The following is an 18,562-nucleotide window of genomic DNA, read 5'->3' on the forward strand; positions in this document are numbered from 1 at the left end:
GAAGTACTTTTTTTTCCTTCTGAAAGCCAAGTTCTCCAGATCAGAGGAGTTATCTGGATCAGACAATCACAAGTGGCTGCCTAAAAGATGCATAGGCTGTCCTACATACAATTACTTTGGAGATTTCCTCCAGTGGCTCAAAAATGATGGCCAAGTGGCATTTGGGGACCAAGCAGAAGTCCCAGCCATGCAGTGTGTGCTCTCAAGTGAGCCAGAAAAAGCAGCATGAACACAGGTGAGCATTATATCACCAACTGTGACTATGGATTCACAGAAGAAAACTGGACCAACCCCCAGAATTCAGCCTGGGCAGAGAACTGACAGTAAGACAGCATGAAATAGGACTGCCAGGCCCTAGATTTATGACAGCATAGAGATTGTGGTGAAGCTCAGAATTGGGACCAAAAATAGCCCAAATTAAATTATTTTGTGCTCTCCAAAGAGAAATGACATATCCAATCAACAAGTTTCAGTAGAGATGGGTTCTGCATATTTTTAATTTATTCAGGCTTTTAAGGTTGATAAGAATGCCACATTTCAAATTGATCCAAATCCACTGTTTGGGGGGTATTAGTAACGCTGTGTTTTCATAATAAACTCTCTTAAAAGGTTTATTGTCAAAGCTTCTTTCAGGCATGCAGAGTAGGTTTTTGCCCTGAGCAGGATGTACCATCAGTGACCTCGAGCTGACACAGAGCTCTGCTCAGGGACTGGGCCCTGAGAGAGTCAGCAGGAGCTGAGCCAAGCCAGGGCTTCAAACAACAGCTCCAGCATCCAGACTGATATTCTCGTATCCAGGTCACTGTATTGGCAGAAACTGTGACAGTTTCAACACAGCCACACAGCAGGATCTGCACAGGAGCCCCACGAGCAGCTCGCCTGCTGCAGGGCTGGGAACAGCCCAGTGCCTCACTCTGGGATTGTTCACCTGCCTGCAGCCCCCTGCCGTCACCTCCCAGCTGGTGACACCTCCCAGCTGGCACCCAGCTCACCTCTGAACACTGAGGAGTGTATTTTTGGACAAACTCTGACCTGGCCACTTGAGCACAGAGGGCTGCTGTGATTCTCCAGAGCTGCACTGTGTCCCAGACCAGGGACAGTGTCACAGAGGGTGGTCACTGTGTCCCAGACCAGGGACAGTGTCACACAGAGTGGTCACTGTGTCCCAGACCAGGGACAGTGTCACAGAGGGTGGTCACTGTGTCCCAGACCAGGGACAGTGTCACACAGAGTGGTCACTGTGTCCCAGACCAGGGACAGTGTCACACAGAGTGGTCACTGTGTCCCAGACCAGGGACAGTGTCACAGAGGGTGGTCACTGTGTCCCAGACCAGGGACAGTGTCACACAGAGTGGTCACTGTGTCCCAGACCAGGGACAGTGTCACACAGAGTGGTCACTGTGTCCCAGACCAGGGACAGTGTCACAGAGGGTGGTCACTGTGTCCCAGACCAGGGACAGTGTCACACAGAGTGGTCACTGTGTCCCAGACCAGGGACAGTGTCACACATGGTGGTCACTGTGTCCCAGACCAGGGACAGTGTCACAGAGGGTGGTCACTGTGTCCCAGACCAGGGACAGTGTCACACAGAGTGGTCACTGTGTCCCAGACCAGGGACAGTGTCACACATGGTGGTCACTGTGTCCCAGACCAGGGACAGTGTCACAGAGGGTGGTCACTGTGTCCCAGACCAGGGACAGTGTCACACAGAGTGGTCACTGTGTCCCAGACCAGGGACAGTGTCACACATGGTGGTCACTGTGTCCCAGACCAGGGACAGTGTCACAGAGGGTGGTCACTGTGTCCCAGACCAGGGACAGTGTCACACAGAGTGGTCACTGTGTCCCAGACCAGGGACAGTGTCACACAGAGTGGTCACTTCCCTTGATGCCTGAAGGAGCTGGAGCAGAGGCTGGAAGGAGTTCAGAGCAATAAAGTGGAGATTTATTCACATTTATTGAGGTGCCTTCAGAGGCCACAACCTGGCAGTACCAGAGCCACAGTCCTGGCTCTGCCCTGGGGGGCTCCAAGGTGGGAGCAAAGGAGGGATTGGTCATGAGATCTCACATTTTTATAGGTTTTAGTCCATTCGCATATAGGAGTTAACTGCCCAATTAACAGCTTCAAATGATGAAGTTTCACCCTCCTTGCTTGCTTGCCCACCCTCCTCTTTTCACATTGTTCATGCTTTGGGCCTGCAGTTTGAGGAGATTGTCCTTGAGTCTCCAGCTGGAATAGGATTGTTTTGCCTCCACTATCCTGTGCAAAGATCCCAGTGACACTTGATATAAAGCTAAGAGCTGCTCACCAAAACAGAACAGAAAAGCTTAAACCCTAAGGTATCACCCTGAGGGCCAGCAGGGGAAGTCACAGCAGAGGAGCAGCTCCAGCAGCCCTTGGGTTGAGCAGGTGAGACTGATTCTCACTGCCTGCTGCATCTTCCTGCCACAGCTGAGCCCTGAGCTCCCAAACAGCTCAGCATGGGTTTGTTTAGATTCAGTAATTATGTAGACAGCTTCTCCTCCTTTGAACTCGGATGTGCCTTGGCATTTGTAAAGATCCCTGCAATAGGGAACAGAATGACCTTAGAGGGAGCAGAATAATGTTAATGGCAGCTCCCAGAACAGGGAGCTGCGGCCAGTACATGCACAGGCCCTGCTTGTGGCTTCCTTTGCCTGTTGGAACACCCCATGAACTGCAGTTTCCCAATGCCAAGTTTGTCTTTTTGCATGTACACCCCAGCTGGGTGTGATTGTGGCTCACAAAGGGCTGAGGGCTCCTCACACCTGGCCTGGAAAGGTTCCATTGGCCAAGGGAGAGCAGAGCAGCTCCATCCTACCCATTCCAACAGATCATTTTGTGTTAACACTGAATTTCCTAGCTCACTGCCTTTTCCCTGCATTTTTAGGGACACTTCAATTAAAAAAAAAAAAAAAAGAAAAGTGCCTAATTCAAAACTACCTAATGGGAACTATTTCCATTAGCCAAAAGAGAAACTCTTGCAATTTCACTCCCCCATAGAAATAAATCTCTGCCAGGTGTTTTTAAAACATCATTAGTCTTATCTTCCTTTATTCTCAACACAAAGCATTCCAATTCCATTATAATTTTTTTTTTTTTGTATTTTAAAGAAAATTTTTAAAAAATTAAAGTTCTGCATTTACCTCATCTTCCTGACACAAAAACTTCTTTTACAAGTTCTTTTATAAATACTCACATGTAATTTATCTTCCAAAGCAAGAGGATGGTACCAGGTACCTTAACAGTACACCTGAAATGGGTTTCAAATTATTATTGAGGCATTTATCAGATCCTTTAAGATGGGCTCTGAAAGAAACCTTATCCATTGGTAGAAAAAAAAAAAGTAGAGTCCACACCTAGAAATGCTTGTTTTTGAGCAACCTCACTGAGGAATGTTCCAAACTTAACTAATTAATAACCTTGTGTGTATGTATATATTTATATCTGTGCATGTATGTATGTGTATATATATACATATATATATATACACACTTTCACTTAAACATGAGATAAAATATAATTCAACAGAGTAAGAACAAGGAGGATATTCAAAACTCAGCTGCCTTTAGCACTTGATTTCCCTCCTCTTCTATGACCACTTGCCAGCCTTCACCCTGCTGGAGGCCACGGAGTGCAGGATTCAGCTGCACGTGGGGTGATGCATTAGAGCATCCATAAGCACTCCCTGGGATACAGCACAACTTGGAAATGGCTCAATTACTCCAGCAAAGCAATTACTCTGTACTCCATGGCAAAAAGGAAAAAGAAAAGGTTTATTTGAGCTCTTATGAGCCAACATCATAGTCCAGGGAATCTCTTGCTCCTTGACTAGCAGGGACTGAGAATAACAGCAGCAAAGCTCTCTCTCTACCTGTTTAGGCAAATACACCCCCAGGGATATTTGTAGTATGAGCTGCCAACACTTGGATGTTCACACAATGTAATCCAAGCCATTAACCAGGTGCAAACCATGTTCCTCTCAGCTTACACCAGGCTACTGTCTCACTTTCATGTGCAGACACACACTTGTAGGAGCAGCTTTTTGAGAATGGCACAGCCACTGAAGGCACTCATTATCCAATAAGACAGCTCATCTTGAGACTTTGGGCCTGCTCAGACCAACATCCTGTGCAGTCCAGCACACCCAGCTTGTCCCTGGCACTTTTAAACAAATCACTGAACAAGTTAGTTGGTTTAACAAACACCAAGCCACAAAAGGATTGTGAGATGAGACAGGATTCTAATTAAATTAGAAGCCTCTACAGATAATTACTGACACTCAGAAGAGGGCTATATTTCTCTAATCCTTCAAAGACACTTCTCATGGTCCAGAAGAATTGGAGAACAAGACCTTAGTAGGGAATAAGCTCAGTTACAGACAAGCTTAGTAATTTAAAGGCCACATCCCAATGGCAAAGGACAGGCAGGATTGTTCCCTACATTGTTTAACTGAACTCATTGCTAAGCAGGCATGGCAAAGCTGCATCTTGTGTAGGCAGCAAGTACACACATTCTCTGTGAGCACTGGGCACAGACACTGTTTGCCAGCCCATGCTCTCATCTATTTTTGCTGGGCTTTTTACCTACATGAACTAGACCCAGATAACACAAATGAAAAGGAATGGTCAAGTTTCTGCCAACCTTTGGGTGTCTGCCTAAAGGCAGAGAAGAAAGGAGGGGTCAGGTAAGCTTCATGGCACCTCCTTATTCCCTTTCCCTTCACTCTCTTGGGCCATGCTAGTTTCCTGCTGCAAGAGCTGTGATGCTGGCAGCACTGAAATCAGGTGGCTTAAAGCTGTTTCACTCCATACAGGAAAATACAGCAATTGAAGCTGGGATAAATCCCAGGAAAGTGCTGGTCTGAAAGACTACTCTAAATATAAGTGAATCTTTGAGAAAATACAGCCTTAGAAGTTGTCATATTCCTCAGCAAAGGGAACAGTGATCACAACCTAAATGTTCTTCATGGGAGTTGTTTTGAAGGCAGAGAAGGCAAAGGATGAAGATGGTGTACCTGTGACACCTGGGGAAGTATCACAGGCAGTGTTCCAAAGATTTATCTTTCCCTGCTGCAAACATAGCATCAGCAAAGATGGGAATGTTTATTTCTGATAGTCACAGGTGCTAATCTGTGCCTCACAGGGACATGAGAATAAGCATTTACTCCTTTTGAAACAACACAAGAAAATCTCAAGGGAAAATCAACGAGAAGCACCCCCAATACATTAACATGTAATTAGAACTCCAAAGTAGCTGAATTTACAAAATCTGGTTCTGCTGCAAAGAGAGGTACAGAAACCTGATTAGACTTCCTACCTATATTAACACTATTTTTATTCCCTTTAATGGAAAACATTATGCTAGAGGATACTTTTCACTGAAAAAACCATTTCTGTAAGTGTACAAAATGTGTCAGGTGGCCAAGTTTACACACAGTTAGCATTGACTGAAATTCCCTTTACTGGAATGAACTCAACCACTTACTAATATAGATGCCCTCACTATTTGAATGTGATGCCAAGTCACAGTTAGCAACACTCAACACTACTTGGAAGATGTATTTTCAAGTAAGAAATATTAACTTGAGCTTTAGGGCACTAAAAAAGCTCGTCCAAGAGATGTACATCTTGTAATTCTTCCTCAAAAGTTCAGGATTGCCCTTAGGTTTAACCTTACCATACAGTCACCACGACAAATTAATCTACACAGAGGAAAAAAACCCAAGTGAATTTAGCATGGATTATTGTTTGTTTGTTCCTAAATCCATTGATTATTGTTCAGAAGATGAGTGGGAGTTATTCTGAAGGTGACAAGAGATATATGAGGGAACACATGGGACATGTTAGAGTGCAAGCCATGAATCCAGCTGAAATATCCTAGCTCAGGATTTGCCAAGGTAACGGTGCAACACAACCTGGAGATGCTGCACTGGATGCTCTGAGGCACTCACTTTTTTCCCTTCCTGCTCTCCTTTGGATGCATTCTGAAGCAATTTGAACCTTAAATCAATCTCCCCTTGGGTGACCTCTAACTCTTGCTGATTGAGTGACCCTAGAGAAAGAAGGATCAGTGGAATTATGCACTGCAGTCCGTGAACACAGCTGAAGACATCAGTACCAAAAAGACAGGGCTAGAGGAAGAAAAAGAAAAAAAGAAAATGCTCAAAAGAAAATCTCTTGCCAAACAAGAAAGACTCAAAGCATTTGCCACAGCTCTATTACTGGCTCTCTCATCAGCCACAACAATGAAATGAATGACTTGGAAAAAACCTTCCTAAAAAACCCACAATTTTCTTTTTAAGCGCTGAATGAAGGAAAAAACCCCTCCACACCCATGCTTCATGTTTTCTTGTTTGTTTAAAGGCCATATTCCCAAGGGCAGTAGATGAGCATATCTGCATATTAGAAGCCACAAATCTGTGCAGAGGCTCACTGAAGTGGAGCCTGTACAATTAAATTGCTACATGTGCACAAATACACAGAGGATCCCAGGGAAACTATGGCAACCACTAGTCCTCCAGGTTGTGATTCCCCCTTTGTCCCTACCTTACTTTGCTCTTCCAGTCCTTCCCAACTTGGACAAGAAAAAGAATAAACAGAAGTGTTAATGAGCTCAGGATTGGACCTGCAACAAAGGAGCTGGAAAGGCAAAGAGAGCTGTTCACAGGCTTGAATCTGGAAACATCCTAAAGGAAAAACTTTTCAGTGGAGTTGTACAACGGTGATGAATGGGATACAGGCAGCCCTGGGGTACAAAGTCCTGCCTAGGAAACCAGGGCTAGAGCACCCAGAGTGCCTCTGAATCACTGGCTGGAGCACTGGCACTAAAAGTGACTTTTAATCTGGATGCCTTATGGGGTTTTGGCCAGCTGAGATACTTACAGCCCCATTTTCAGAATTGCTGAGCCACCCCAGCTCCCAGTCCTTTTCTCTCAGGGACCTGCACCAGCCTTGGACACTGCTCATAAGTATTTAAAAATAGCAAGGATACTGTCTAAGTACCAAATATACCTTTTATCTATACTAAATCATGCTTTGAAAGTCTTTTGGGTCCTCCGTGAGGGTTACTGATGCTTGCAAAGTCCTCTGGCATCCTCAAATGGAGAGCCTGGTAGAAGAATAAAGCATTCCTTATTTTCATTTTATTTATTTCATTCCTTATTTTCATGTTTATGTTTAGCTTCAGGAAGAAGGGCCTTCTCGTGTAAGGTAGTGTTTATTGACATTTAGACCATAAATGCCACTGATACTAAAAACAGTCGATTTTTTTCATTTCCTATAAGCCTGAACCATGGGGTTTTTTTGCATAGTTGTATTTCAAGCAACATTTGCACAGAAGTTTATGCTGTAACAACAGGTCTTTTCTCTTTCAACTGTCACATTTAGCTTTCCCTCTTTATCAATATATTACAACAAGGTCAACCCCAAACCAAAAGGAATTGTATACTTCATTACTGACTGCAGAGGAAGATAACAAACCACAAACCAAAGACAGTTTTTGTTCCTGTGAAGCCCAGAAATTTCTGTTTTTTCTACACGGGGGATGTCAGTTTGTATTTCTGAAATCACACACTGTCAAATGTATGCATACATAAGCACACATACATCTCTGTCTCTTCACTTCCTTGGAATCTAAATTATCTAAAAGAAAAACTCCAATGGATGCATTCCAATCGTACCTCCCACCTTCTTTTCACCTCCACATTTCAGTCATTTAAATCTGGTTCATTTCTAATCTTCCCTGAACTCTTAGACAGCAACAGACTCAGGATAAAGACCCCTAAAGAAAAGGTGATGTACACACAGGGCAAAAAGCAAAACCCTCTCTGCCAAGTGCACCTGTGCAGCCTTAAGGACGTGCAGAATCCCTTCAGACAGGGAGAGGGACTGACTCATGCCTCAGACCTTTTTTAATACAACTTCCTAGTGTTTCCATACAGTCTGTACTGTTTTCCTCCTAACTCCTTGATGTATCACATGGAAAGGAGCTGGAGGCTCCCTGCTCCTATGAGGAGAGGACACTGCCACACATTTTACTGACTGCTTCTCTCATGCATTGCCAGCTGCTACTGCTCCTGCTGGGTTTTTTTTTTTTTCCCTTGGGTTTTCTGTTTGGGTTTTTTGGTTGGTTTAAACAGTGTATTAAATTTTACCATTCAAAAATGTTATTTAGCACAAGCTTTTAAGAAATCCTGCCTCACTCCTCAGACAGGCAATTGATGGTGGAGAGGAGCAGTTCTACCACAGCTTCCTAAGTTTAAGCCAAAGAAGAATTCTGACAGAGAAGAATCAAAACAAAATAAATTCCTCCTAGTGATCCATTTTTCTCAAAGTTTAATCCTAATTCTGACCTGAATTGTGTTAGTAGTTAGAGACAAACTGCTCAGAAATCTTTTACCATGAGAAGACACCTACCACACAGGCAGCAAGGAGTCTGAAATGCAGTGATCTGCTTTTATTATGGTATTTTTATATCAATACAGTAATTATGAAACTTAATTTGGTTTCTCCCTGTCCTCGGTCTGTCTCCATCCCATTTTCTGTTCTATTTCTTCTCATCTCTGTATTTCCTGCTAAATGCATGTAGTGTCCACAAAATGACACCAATGCCTCATAGCCTTGGGAGCAAGACTTGTGGAAATGAAAGAGCATTTAGAAAAACAGACTTAATTTCAGAGCCTGCTTCTGCCATCACCTCACTTCTTCTGTATCACTGTACATCATTTGTTTCAAGTGACCTGATTGAGCCCAAGAATGCTTCCAGGGAGGGCAGCTGACTGCAAACCCTGGGACATAGAGGGGATGGAGCCACCTCTGCAACCCCCCAGAACTCTGAGCAGAGTTTGCACAAAGACCCTGTGCCACACTTACACTTCATGCCAATGTCAGAGCATGCTGGGGTTAATTTGCACTCCCAGATACAGGAGAAAACAGCCAGCAGATGTAACTGAGAATGCAAAAGCACCTCATCTTGTACCTGCAGCCCAGGTCTTCCCCGAAAACAGAGCACCAATGGCTTGATCTCACCTCAGCTTTTGTCCTGTCCCTGGACTCTCAGGATGCACTGTGCTTTTGGCCACCTGGAAGGTGAGTGTGCAGGGTGGAAGGTCAGGGAGACTGGCCACCCTGCTGTAGCCCTTTCCTGATTATGGTTGTGCAGTTACTCATGCTTCAGCAGAGACTCCAGAGCTGCAATGGAGATTTTAGTAAACAGCTCTGAATCTACAGTAGCAGATGGAATGATAAAACCTTCCAATAATTAAAAGTACACACAACTAAAGCAGATTACACAGAACTGCACCCTAAATTCTTCCCAAGCCTTGATTCTAGCTGGTAGCACTGGGTATTCTTACTAAGGAAATGGCAGTCACTGGTGGCCTTGAAGGCACTTGTCTGAATTTATCTAAGAGAGGAACTAATTTACTGCAGCTCTATTAAAAATCTCTCTAAACAGCAACAGCTGAACAGCTCAGCAGTCATTGGCCAGTAACATCATTGCCAGGATCCTTTGCTAGGATCAGATGGGAATGAGAAAGCTTCTTTACTATGCTTGCAGTTCAAGCATTCAAACCCTAAACAGGCACACCAGTAACTAAAAACCAGAATGCCAGATCCAGACAGGCTAAGCCAGAACAGGTCTAGGCTACATGAACATGCCTCCAAGATCTCTGGTTCAGAAAGACTTTAAATAATGGATGGGAAAGCAAAAAGTGAACTTGAGCAGCTGGCTCAGGGAACTGCCTTTCCCTCCTTCAGTGCACAGCAGTGCAACCCTACCTAGCTCTCATCTGCTGCACAGCACTTGCCTGGGCACTTTCTAGAGGCAGTGATACTCTCTGCACTGGAATTTACACAGAGAAATATCAACTCTAATGTTCAGCTCTGTATGATTAAGCTGAAATGAGAAATGTTCCAATAGGCAAGAACAGCTGTAATCAGGTAGAAGCCTACACACTGTTTCCAAAGCCATTAAAACCCTATTTCTTCCCTCCTGATTTAAGAAGTCTATTAAGGGTCTGTGCTGTTTTGGTTTAGGTTTAAGTCTGCAGAGGGTAGAGCTAGCAAACACTGAATGCTTTGGTTATCTCTCCAGATGAAGATACTGCATTTCCAAATTATATACTTTTTCCAGAAGGTTTGGTTTGGTTTCTCAAGGTCAGTGCAATATCATAGGAAAAAAAAAAGGAAAAAAAGAAAAGGAAGAGAAGAGCCCCTTACCTGTGGCAGAGTGCAGACTCTCCAAGCTCCAGTACCTGGACAGGACGCCTCTCATGCCACCACCACCACACACCACCCCGCTGCTGTCTGAATCCGAGCCCGGCGAGAGCCCGGAGCTGCCGCTGCTGCTGCAGTTCTCGGCACTGTGAGCCCCGCTGGACTCGCTGGGGCACTGCTGGGTCCTCATGCGGGCGAATGCCAGGGGGAGCCGGGGGCTCCAGGGGGCTGCGGCGGGGAGCGGGCAGCGCTCGCAGGGCAGCGGGCAGGGCAGCGGCAGCGGGCAGCGCTCTGCGGGGAGCGGGCAGCGCTCTGCGGGGAGCGGGCAGCGCTCTGCGGAGCCCTCGCAGGGCAGCGGCAGCGGGCAGCGCTCTGCAGAGCCCGGGCAGGGCAGCGGGAGCGGGCAGCGCCGGCGGAGCTCTGCGCTGGATCCCGAGGCTCCGGCGGAGCCCTCGCAGGGCAGCGGGAGCGGGCAGCGCCGGCGGAGCTCTGCGCTGGATCCCGAGGCTCCGCTCCGCTCGCCTCGGTGCATCCTGACATCATAGGGGTCCGCTAAGGAGGCTCCCTCCGAGGCGGCTCCGCTGCGCTCGGCCGCAGCTTCCAGCGGCTGATTTTTATTAAAGCCGATTTCAAGGCATTAAGGAAGCAAAGGGTGAGACAGAGATCTCTCCTCCTAATTTAGCAGGACTGTCAGATTAAAAATAAAGACGTGGAAATAGTAGAATTTCATGCGTTTTAAAAATGCCCGAGTGAGAGAGACCTTGTGTTATCTGCTTCCCCTGAGAACTCAGAAAGGATTTAACATATAAACTAATCGTGTTTAGAACTGGATGTGGCTGCTGCTATTAAAAAACTATTTTTGTAAGTACTTAGAAAAAGAATTCAAAATTAAATTAAAGCCAGAAAAACACAGATTGAGATTTAGGAAGATTGCAGCTGGGAGTTTTGAAAAATCATTTAGCATCCACTCCCAGACTGCAGACCTGGGTATGATCCCGATTTCCATGTGTGATCTTTGCAAGAGACCTCAGTCCCAACTGAAACAGCATCCCCAACTACCATTTACTAGAAAGTTTTATATTCTCATTACCTTAGAGGAGAATCCCTGTATCCCTGTAAGAAGGATCTTGAAAGAATCCCACTTTCCTGGGAATGCAGAAATACCTGTACACTCTAACAAGAGCTTTGAGGCACCACTGAGATTTTGTAATAAAGGACATTCCTGGGCTGCCACTCTGCTCAAAGACCTTGCACAGAGCAGATCTGTCAAACTACCAAAATAATTTAAGAGCAGCCACATGGTTTGTACCCTGTGCAGAAGAAAAGAGTGTAAGACCAGAAGTAGCTTGATTCAGTGTGGGATTACCCAGGCCAGGTGAAAGTTTAGCCAGGTGAGACTGCAAGTAGGGTTGGAGCAAAGGAGGAGATCAGCTCCCCCGGCACATGTGGGAGAGGGACAGCCACAAAGGAAAACCCCACACTGCTCCTGTCACATGGAGAGTGAACGTGGCTCCAGACACCCAAATCCAAACCCAGGAGCCCAATTTCACACAAGAACTGAAAATGCTTATTTTACAATTTGTATGTAAGGTGGCTCTTTGCAAAGTAGATAAGGCCATCACAGCTTGTTGCAAGAGACCCCTTTGAATTTGCCTCACTATCCATGCAGTAGCAGAGTTATTTCAGTGCAGTAAGACTTCTGATTTACTGAGTATTTCCTAAAAGGAAAAAAATGCCACACTCCATCACTGGAGAATATCACAAAGCACCCAATAATGCTGAACCAACTTAAATATTTCAGCTATTCTTTAAAATAATGGTCTCTGCAGCAGTAAAAAAAAAAAAAAAATTACATTTCTAGTGATCTGTAACAAAATAATTCCTTCAATTATCTTCTGAATGAACCAAAATATCTAATACTTCCTAACAGAGAAATGGAAATGTGTTCTTGATTTGACTGCAGTAGAATCATTCTCCTGCATTGATCTGGTTCTTCCAGAACTGCTTGCATTCAAGTACAACTGGAGAGAAATTCCTCTTGATCACAATAATCAGAGGAAGGTAAATTAAACATTGACAACAAGGACAAATGCAGCTGTTCTGTGGATTTGGAGAACAAGGCATTGAGAAGAAGGCAGTGCAGCTCTTCAGACAGCAGAGGTGCTAAAGAGAGGCTACAATTCAATCCTAATTATCCTCATGTATGTGTGTCTGTTGTAGGAATGCACTGGAGAGGAATTTTCTCATAGAATGGAAAGAAGAAAAATTCTACACAGCCAAATTGTGGAAAGCAAAAATTTTGTCAGAGTTCAAGACTGCAACCCATCATAGAGGGGTTCCACCAACTACAGATTTTTGTTGTTGTTGTTGTAAAATCTACATGGAGACTTTCTTCTGTGACATTAGAAAAGAAGTTATCTAAGGTTGATGTAGCAGTAACTGACTCCAACTAAAGATTAAGAATCTCACTGCACAGCCTGGTAAAGATAGCCAAGCTAGCCTTTGACAACCTGATCCTAAATATTTGCTGGATTTTTTAGCCTCTGCTGGGTTCTCCTGTAATCTTGTAGCTTTGAACAGTAATTACCAGAATCATTCAGGATTTCCTAGGACCTTCTTCTTCTCTGTTTGCCACACAGAAGGTTTTTATTGGTATGCTAAATCTTTCACCTCAGACAATCCCAGTCAACTTGCTAAGACAAATTTCAGGAACTCAGCCACTACCAGGCTCTGCTTTTAAGACTGGATGAAACCTTTTGAGTGAGCACATTATCAAAGACCTCACAGAGGGCAAATGTTTGTGGCTGTGGTTAAACAGAACCAAGACTGACATAGTGGGTCTAATCTTTCTGTGATTAAGAGACAAAGTGAAAAGTATACAGTAGGCAATGTGATTATTTTTTAGCCACTTAAATTCAATTATACTCTTCTAGTTAATGGGGATGGAACAGACATTTCATGCTACAGCTACCATGATGCACTTCTGGGAACTTGCATACCACTTTCTTCAAGAGCTAAAATGACAAAAATGGAATAAATAACTCAGCTTGCTATTTTGCTGAACTACAGGACTGCTAAATATTTATAAGACATAATGAAGTCCTGTTATTGAGCTAATATTTTCCCTCTTGAACAGATTTCTCCAGTGGCTGTCAAACATCTTCACATTAACTGTTGCCAAGTGTGAGTTTAACAGCACATCTATAGCTGGGAAAAGAAGATGAAAGATGTCCACATGATGTTGAGTAAACAAACAGTCCCTTTGCCTCTGAGAAATACTTTCCACTACACCAGGGAGGCTGGAGGATAACTCAGTATCACTAAGTGGTCACTGTTTTCCAGACTATCCACAAAAGATTCAGCCCTTGAGAACTTGGCTTGCCTATTCTTGTTGCAGGATTTCCAAGGCCACCAGTATGTTCCTCATCAGCACAGGGAATTCATGCCTCTCTGCTCAGCACAGCCAACCACAGTTCTGTGGTCTAACTCCAGGGCATCTCTTGTAGATATCTGATGGAAAATTCAAAGATCTGAGGCTGTTCCAATCTGACAAGACATGTGGAAAGTTGCCAAAAAGATTTGATCTGCATTTAGACAATGATTTAAAATACTACAGGTATGAGATTTGTTCTAGGGCAGCTACAAACCTATCTTGTAATACACAGGTTGCAGGTTCCTCCCTCTATGAGGATATGACAAACCCTGGAGGTCTATGGTCATGTGTGTGTCCCTGTCCCAGTTCAAAAGTTTCAGAGTGTCTGAGAGGCAGACTGAGGGAAACATCTGGGAAAGGGTGACAAGCTGGCACAAGAATAGGAAAGTCTCTGCCTGAGAGGCATGGATAGCAGTGAGAGCAGCGATGTCAAGAAACTCCAGTTCTCAGGCAATTACCTGTGTCTGTCTGTCACTGTGTCACCTTGGGATTGCCTCCTGCTGGAAAGTCCCTAAGGAAAAGCTCAGAAATGGCAGCATCTGCCCTGAATATTCCTTCTGCTCTAGTCCCATGGGTTGGTAGCTCTCACACCCAGAACTGCCCCTCTCCTGGCTTCAGCCTTGTTGCAGCTACATTCTCACAGCTGCAGCCACTGTCCAAACAGCTTCCCAGCAACATCCCCAATTTTAGGCAGTCTTCAGTCTATAAATAAACAAGTACTCAGACTCAGGAGAGATGGGGAAGGAGAAAATAGGTCTCATACCCTAAAAGACAAACATACTGGTCCACTGCTTTAACCCAAAGCTTCATTATCCTGCTACTGCTCAATCCAGTACATATTAGGCCCTTCCTCCCACCCCTTTCCTGGTGCAATACCTGTGTCAAAAGGTCTCCAGAGGCTGCTAAAAAGCAGAAAAGTATTCCCATACCTACTTTAGGAAGTGGCTTGCTTCCTAACCTGGCAGTAAGGAACAGACTGAACGGTACAAATGAAGACATGGGAGACAACCAGAAAACAACCAGACAACCAGAAAAGGAGACTGAGGGGGGACCTCATTGCAGTCAGACTTTGTTGCAAGGGGAAGCAGAGGGACAGACAACAATCTCTCATCTCTAACAGTCGGTGGCAGGACCTGAGGGAATGGCCTGAAGTTGTGTCAGGGGACGTTTAATGTGGCTATTAGGAAAGGTTTTTCTCACTCAGAGGGTGGCTGGGTACTGGGGCAGTGGTCCCAGCACCAAGCCAGGCAGAGTCCAAGAAGCATTTGGACAAGGCACATGCTGTGGCTCGTGGCGAGTGCCAGGAGTTGGACTTGATGATCCTTTTGGATCCCTTAAAAACCAGAATTCTGTGAACTAAAGGGGAAAGACATTCGATATTCACCAACACTCCCCACTGAAGCGTGTGTGCAGCCAAGAAAGCTGTTCCCAACCATTCAGGTGTTCTGATGTTTGAGCAGGATGGTGAAGCTCGCTGCCCTGGGGTGCCCGTGTGTGCTGGAGGGGGTTCAGCTGCACCTCCCGCCGGGGGCTCTGCTGGGCCTGGCCCTGCCCGGAACAGCCCAGCCCGGCACAGCCCAGGGACAGCCCAGGCCCGGGGACAGCCCAGCCCGGCACAGCCCGGCCCGGGGACAGCCCGGCCCGGGGACAGCCCGGCCCGGCACAGCCCAGGCCCGGGGACAGCCCAGCCCGGCACAGCCCAGCCCGGCCCGGGGACAGCCCGGCCCGGGGACAGCCCAGCCCGGCACAGCCGAGCCCAGGGACAGCCCAGCCCGGCACAGCCCAGCCCAGGGACAGCCCAGCCCAGGGACAGCCCAGCCCGGCACGGCCCAGCCCAGGGACAGCCCAGCCCGGCACAGCCCAGCCCAGGGACAGCCCAGCCCAGGGACAGCCCAGCCCGGCACGGCCCAGCCCAGGGACAGCCCAGCCCGGCACAGCCCAGCCCAGGGACAGCCCAGCCCAGGGACAGCCCAGCCCGGCACAGCCCAGGCCCGGGGACAGCCCAGCCCAGCACAGCCCGGCCCGGCCACAGCCTGGCCTGGCCCACCACATTTAGGGGCTGGGAAGGGCAGCCCTATGAGGAACGACTGAGGGAGCCGGGGGTGCTCAGCCTGGAGAAAAGGAGACTCAGGGGTGCCCTCATCACTCTCTGCAGCTCCCTGAAGGGTGGTTACAGTCAGGTGCAGTTGGGCTCTTTCTCCAGGCAGCACTGACAGAACCAGAGCACACAGCCTCAAGCTGTGCCAAGGGAAATTTAGGTTGGATATTAGGAAAAAGTTTTTCACTGAAAGAGTGATAAAGTTCTGGGATGGCTGCCCTAGGGAGGTGGTGGAGTCACCATCCCTGGGTGTGTTTAACAAAGCCTGGATGTGGCACTGGGTGCCAGAGTTTAGTTGAGCTGTTGGGGCTGGGCTGGACTCGAGAATCTTGAAGGTCTCTTCCAACCTGGTCATTCTGTGAATTCCGTGGTTCCACAGCGGTCAGAGCCACCTGCCGGTGCCGCCCGGCTCCGCAGGGCCTGCCCGGGCTGAAGCCCCGGCGGGCAGCGCCTGTCCCCGCTGCGGGCCCAGCCCTCAGCCTGCCCGTCCCTGCCAGCAGGGCCCAAGGCAGTGAGAGCGGGGGATCCGACTGCGGGGAGCGCCGGGACGGGCACAGCACATCCAGCGCTAAAATGAAATTTCTCTGCTGTCTGTCATGCTGTTCCAGCAAAATGCACCCAGCCCGGCCAGGATAGCCAGGCTGTCCCCAGCTCTTGTCCCAGCCCCCGGGTAGGTGCATGACAGGGTGTGAGAGCTGTGCATGGCACCTTTTGGGCTGAGACCATCCCAGCCATCATTTCACACTGCAGAACTAGAGAGGTCTCCATCCTCCATCCTTCCCAGTCTCTGCAGCATTCTCTGCACAAGGTGAAGAGGTGCAGACTTTGGGAGTGGGAAATTTATCTGTATTTTCAACATGGAAGTATCTAGTAGCACTGGAGATTGCATAATACTTTTATATCCACTGTCTTTTATGACTACAACATAGACTGGGATCATTAATACAAGCAGCTGCAGCTTTGGAGTTAGAAATCTTAAAATTAAATTAATTGACTATTTTATATTTATTTTACATGCCCTACATCTCTGTCAAAAACAACAGGTATCACGACAAATCTGTACAAGAACCAAAGAAGGCATTCTGCTGCACTACTGCTGCCTCAAGGACATAGCCAATCTTAAAACTGATCCATCAGCCTCAGAGTATTACTTCAGTAACTTGCAGTTTTCTTCTCATCCACATCCTACCACAGGCAGGACACGTGCCCACATTCATCTCCTCCAAAATGCTTCAAATGAAGCCCACATGCAGCAGCTAACAGAGATGGCTGTGGGAGAAGAACCCCTGCTTCCTCTCTCCACCAGTTTCCTTTCCCAGGAGCATGGTTTTGGGGGTGGGAAAATGATTCTGCTCGATTTCACTTGTTTTGCTACATTTACTCAGAAATTCTTAGGTCACAATATGAAACTCACTTGTACCTATCTCAGGAATATTGTGTGAATCACAGATGATTCAGGTTGCAGGCCCCATTTCTAGACAGCATATAAACACCTACAGCACTGCCAGCTGGTCAGTCTGCATACATTTATTTCCCCTATTCACCCTCAGAAATTCATACATATTTTTTAACTCCCTCATGTCCCAGTTGGGAACTACCATGAAATTTTTTCTCAGCTGTGACTCAGAATGTACTTCTATGACAGCAGTGCTCAGGGATTTCAGCTGATGTCAGAGATACACAGACAACTTGACAGTGATGGGTTTCCATGTGGGATTTCCAAGGAGTAAAGCTACAGCTTTTTTAATTCAGCCAGGGAGCTGGTCCTAAGCATTGGGGCAGCACCAGATGCCTGTGACAGCAAGTGATCAAAGCCCTCAGTGCTGAGAGAGCAAAGGCAAGGCTCTCAACACCACAATAATAAATAGTTTTCTTATTTCCAGATCAAGCCTCATGACTCTGTGCAAGAGCTGCACAAACAAATCAGTTTTGCTTGACAAAATACTATGACCATTCAACTCTGATGTAATTAGTACAATGTTATTGTCCCTTAATTAGGTAACTCCAGCAGGGTTTAATCAATGGTACAGAGACCTTCTGAGGCAGAAATGGCAGTTTGGTACCCAACTGTGGCTGGCTTTTCCTGGCTAGGTTCCTAACCACCAAACAACTCCTCTGCATTCTGTTTCCCTTATTCCAGCCCAAAGTGCTGTGATAGAGATATCAGCAGTGTTTGGGCAGGCGCTGTCAGATGGAGAATTTTAAAACCTGGCAAAGATACATCTCACAGTTTAATAATCTGTGCAAGTTACATTTTAATTCTGAGAAAGTGTCAGTCATCGGAAATGAAGCAGACATGATACTTCATGTGCATTCCTCATGAAAACACAGCATACTTGTTCTTTAGGGGGATTTAAAGTACAGGAAACTTCTGTCTCTAGAGGCTCATTTAGTTGCTTTAGTACCTAATTAGCAACCTGAGAGGAATCTCACCATACCCACTGTAGTGCTCTCCAGCAAACACAAGGCAGAGTCTATTTCATCTGCAGAAATCTAATTCAAGAGTGTGATAGAGGTGACATCATCATAGGTGGGACAGTTCTCACGAGACAACACACTGTTTCTACATCAGGCACACTGTTGTATTGCACTAAATAGTTATTTAGTTATTTGCACTGGGTGTTTGGTAATTTGCACTGTTCACGTGATTTGTATCCTGTCACCACAGGGTCTTCCCCCTTTTCCCCCATCAGTGTTGGTGCTCTCTGCCTGGGTTACCCTTTCCCTCACCCCTCCTCACTTGGATCCCATCGGCTGTTGCGCCCTTCCTCCGTCCCCCTTCCCCTCAACTCAAAA

General features: G+C 46.3%; 1 protein-coding gene across 4 annotated transcripts in view; it reads right to left on the minus strand.

The window, feature by feature from the left end:
* Positions 1 to 18,562, minus strand: part of ARHGEF4 (Rho guanine nucleotide exchange factor 4) — a 131,859-nt gene that overhangs the window by 99,898 nt on the left and 13,399 nt on the right. The window contains exon 1 of one of the 4 annotated variants that reach the window (XM_066557003.1): positions 10,239 to 10,482. The exons of the other annotated variants lie outside the window; for them this stretch is intronic. Coding sequence (XP_066413100.1) covers positions 10,239 to 10,425 — 187 coding nt within the window. The 5' untranslated portion in view covers positions 10,426 to 10,482. Of the gene's footprint in view, positions 1 to 10,238; positions 10,483 to 18,562 lie in introns of those variants that run through there. 4 annotated transcript variants of the gene reach the window in all.

Source organism: Molothrus aeneus, chromosome 10 (assembly GCF_037042795.1).
Source record: "Molothrus aeneus isolate 106 chromosome 10, BPBGC_Maene_1.0, whole genome shotgun sequence".
NCBI classification, from domain to species: domain Eukaryota; kingdom Metazoa; phylum Chordata; class Aves; order Passeriformes; family Icteridae; genus Molothrus; species Molothrus aeneus.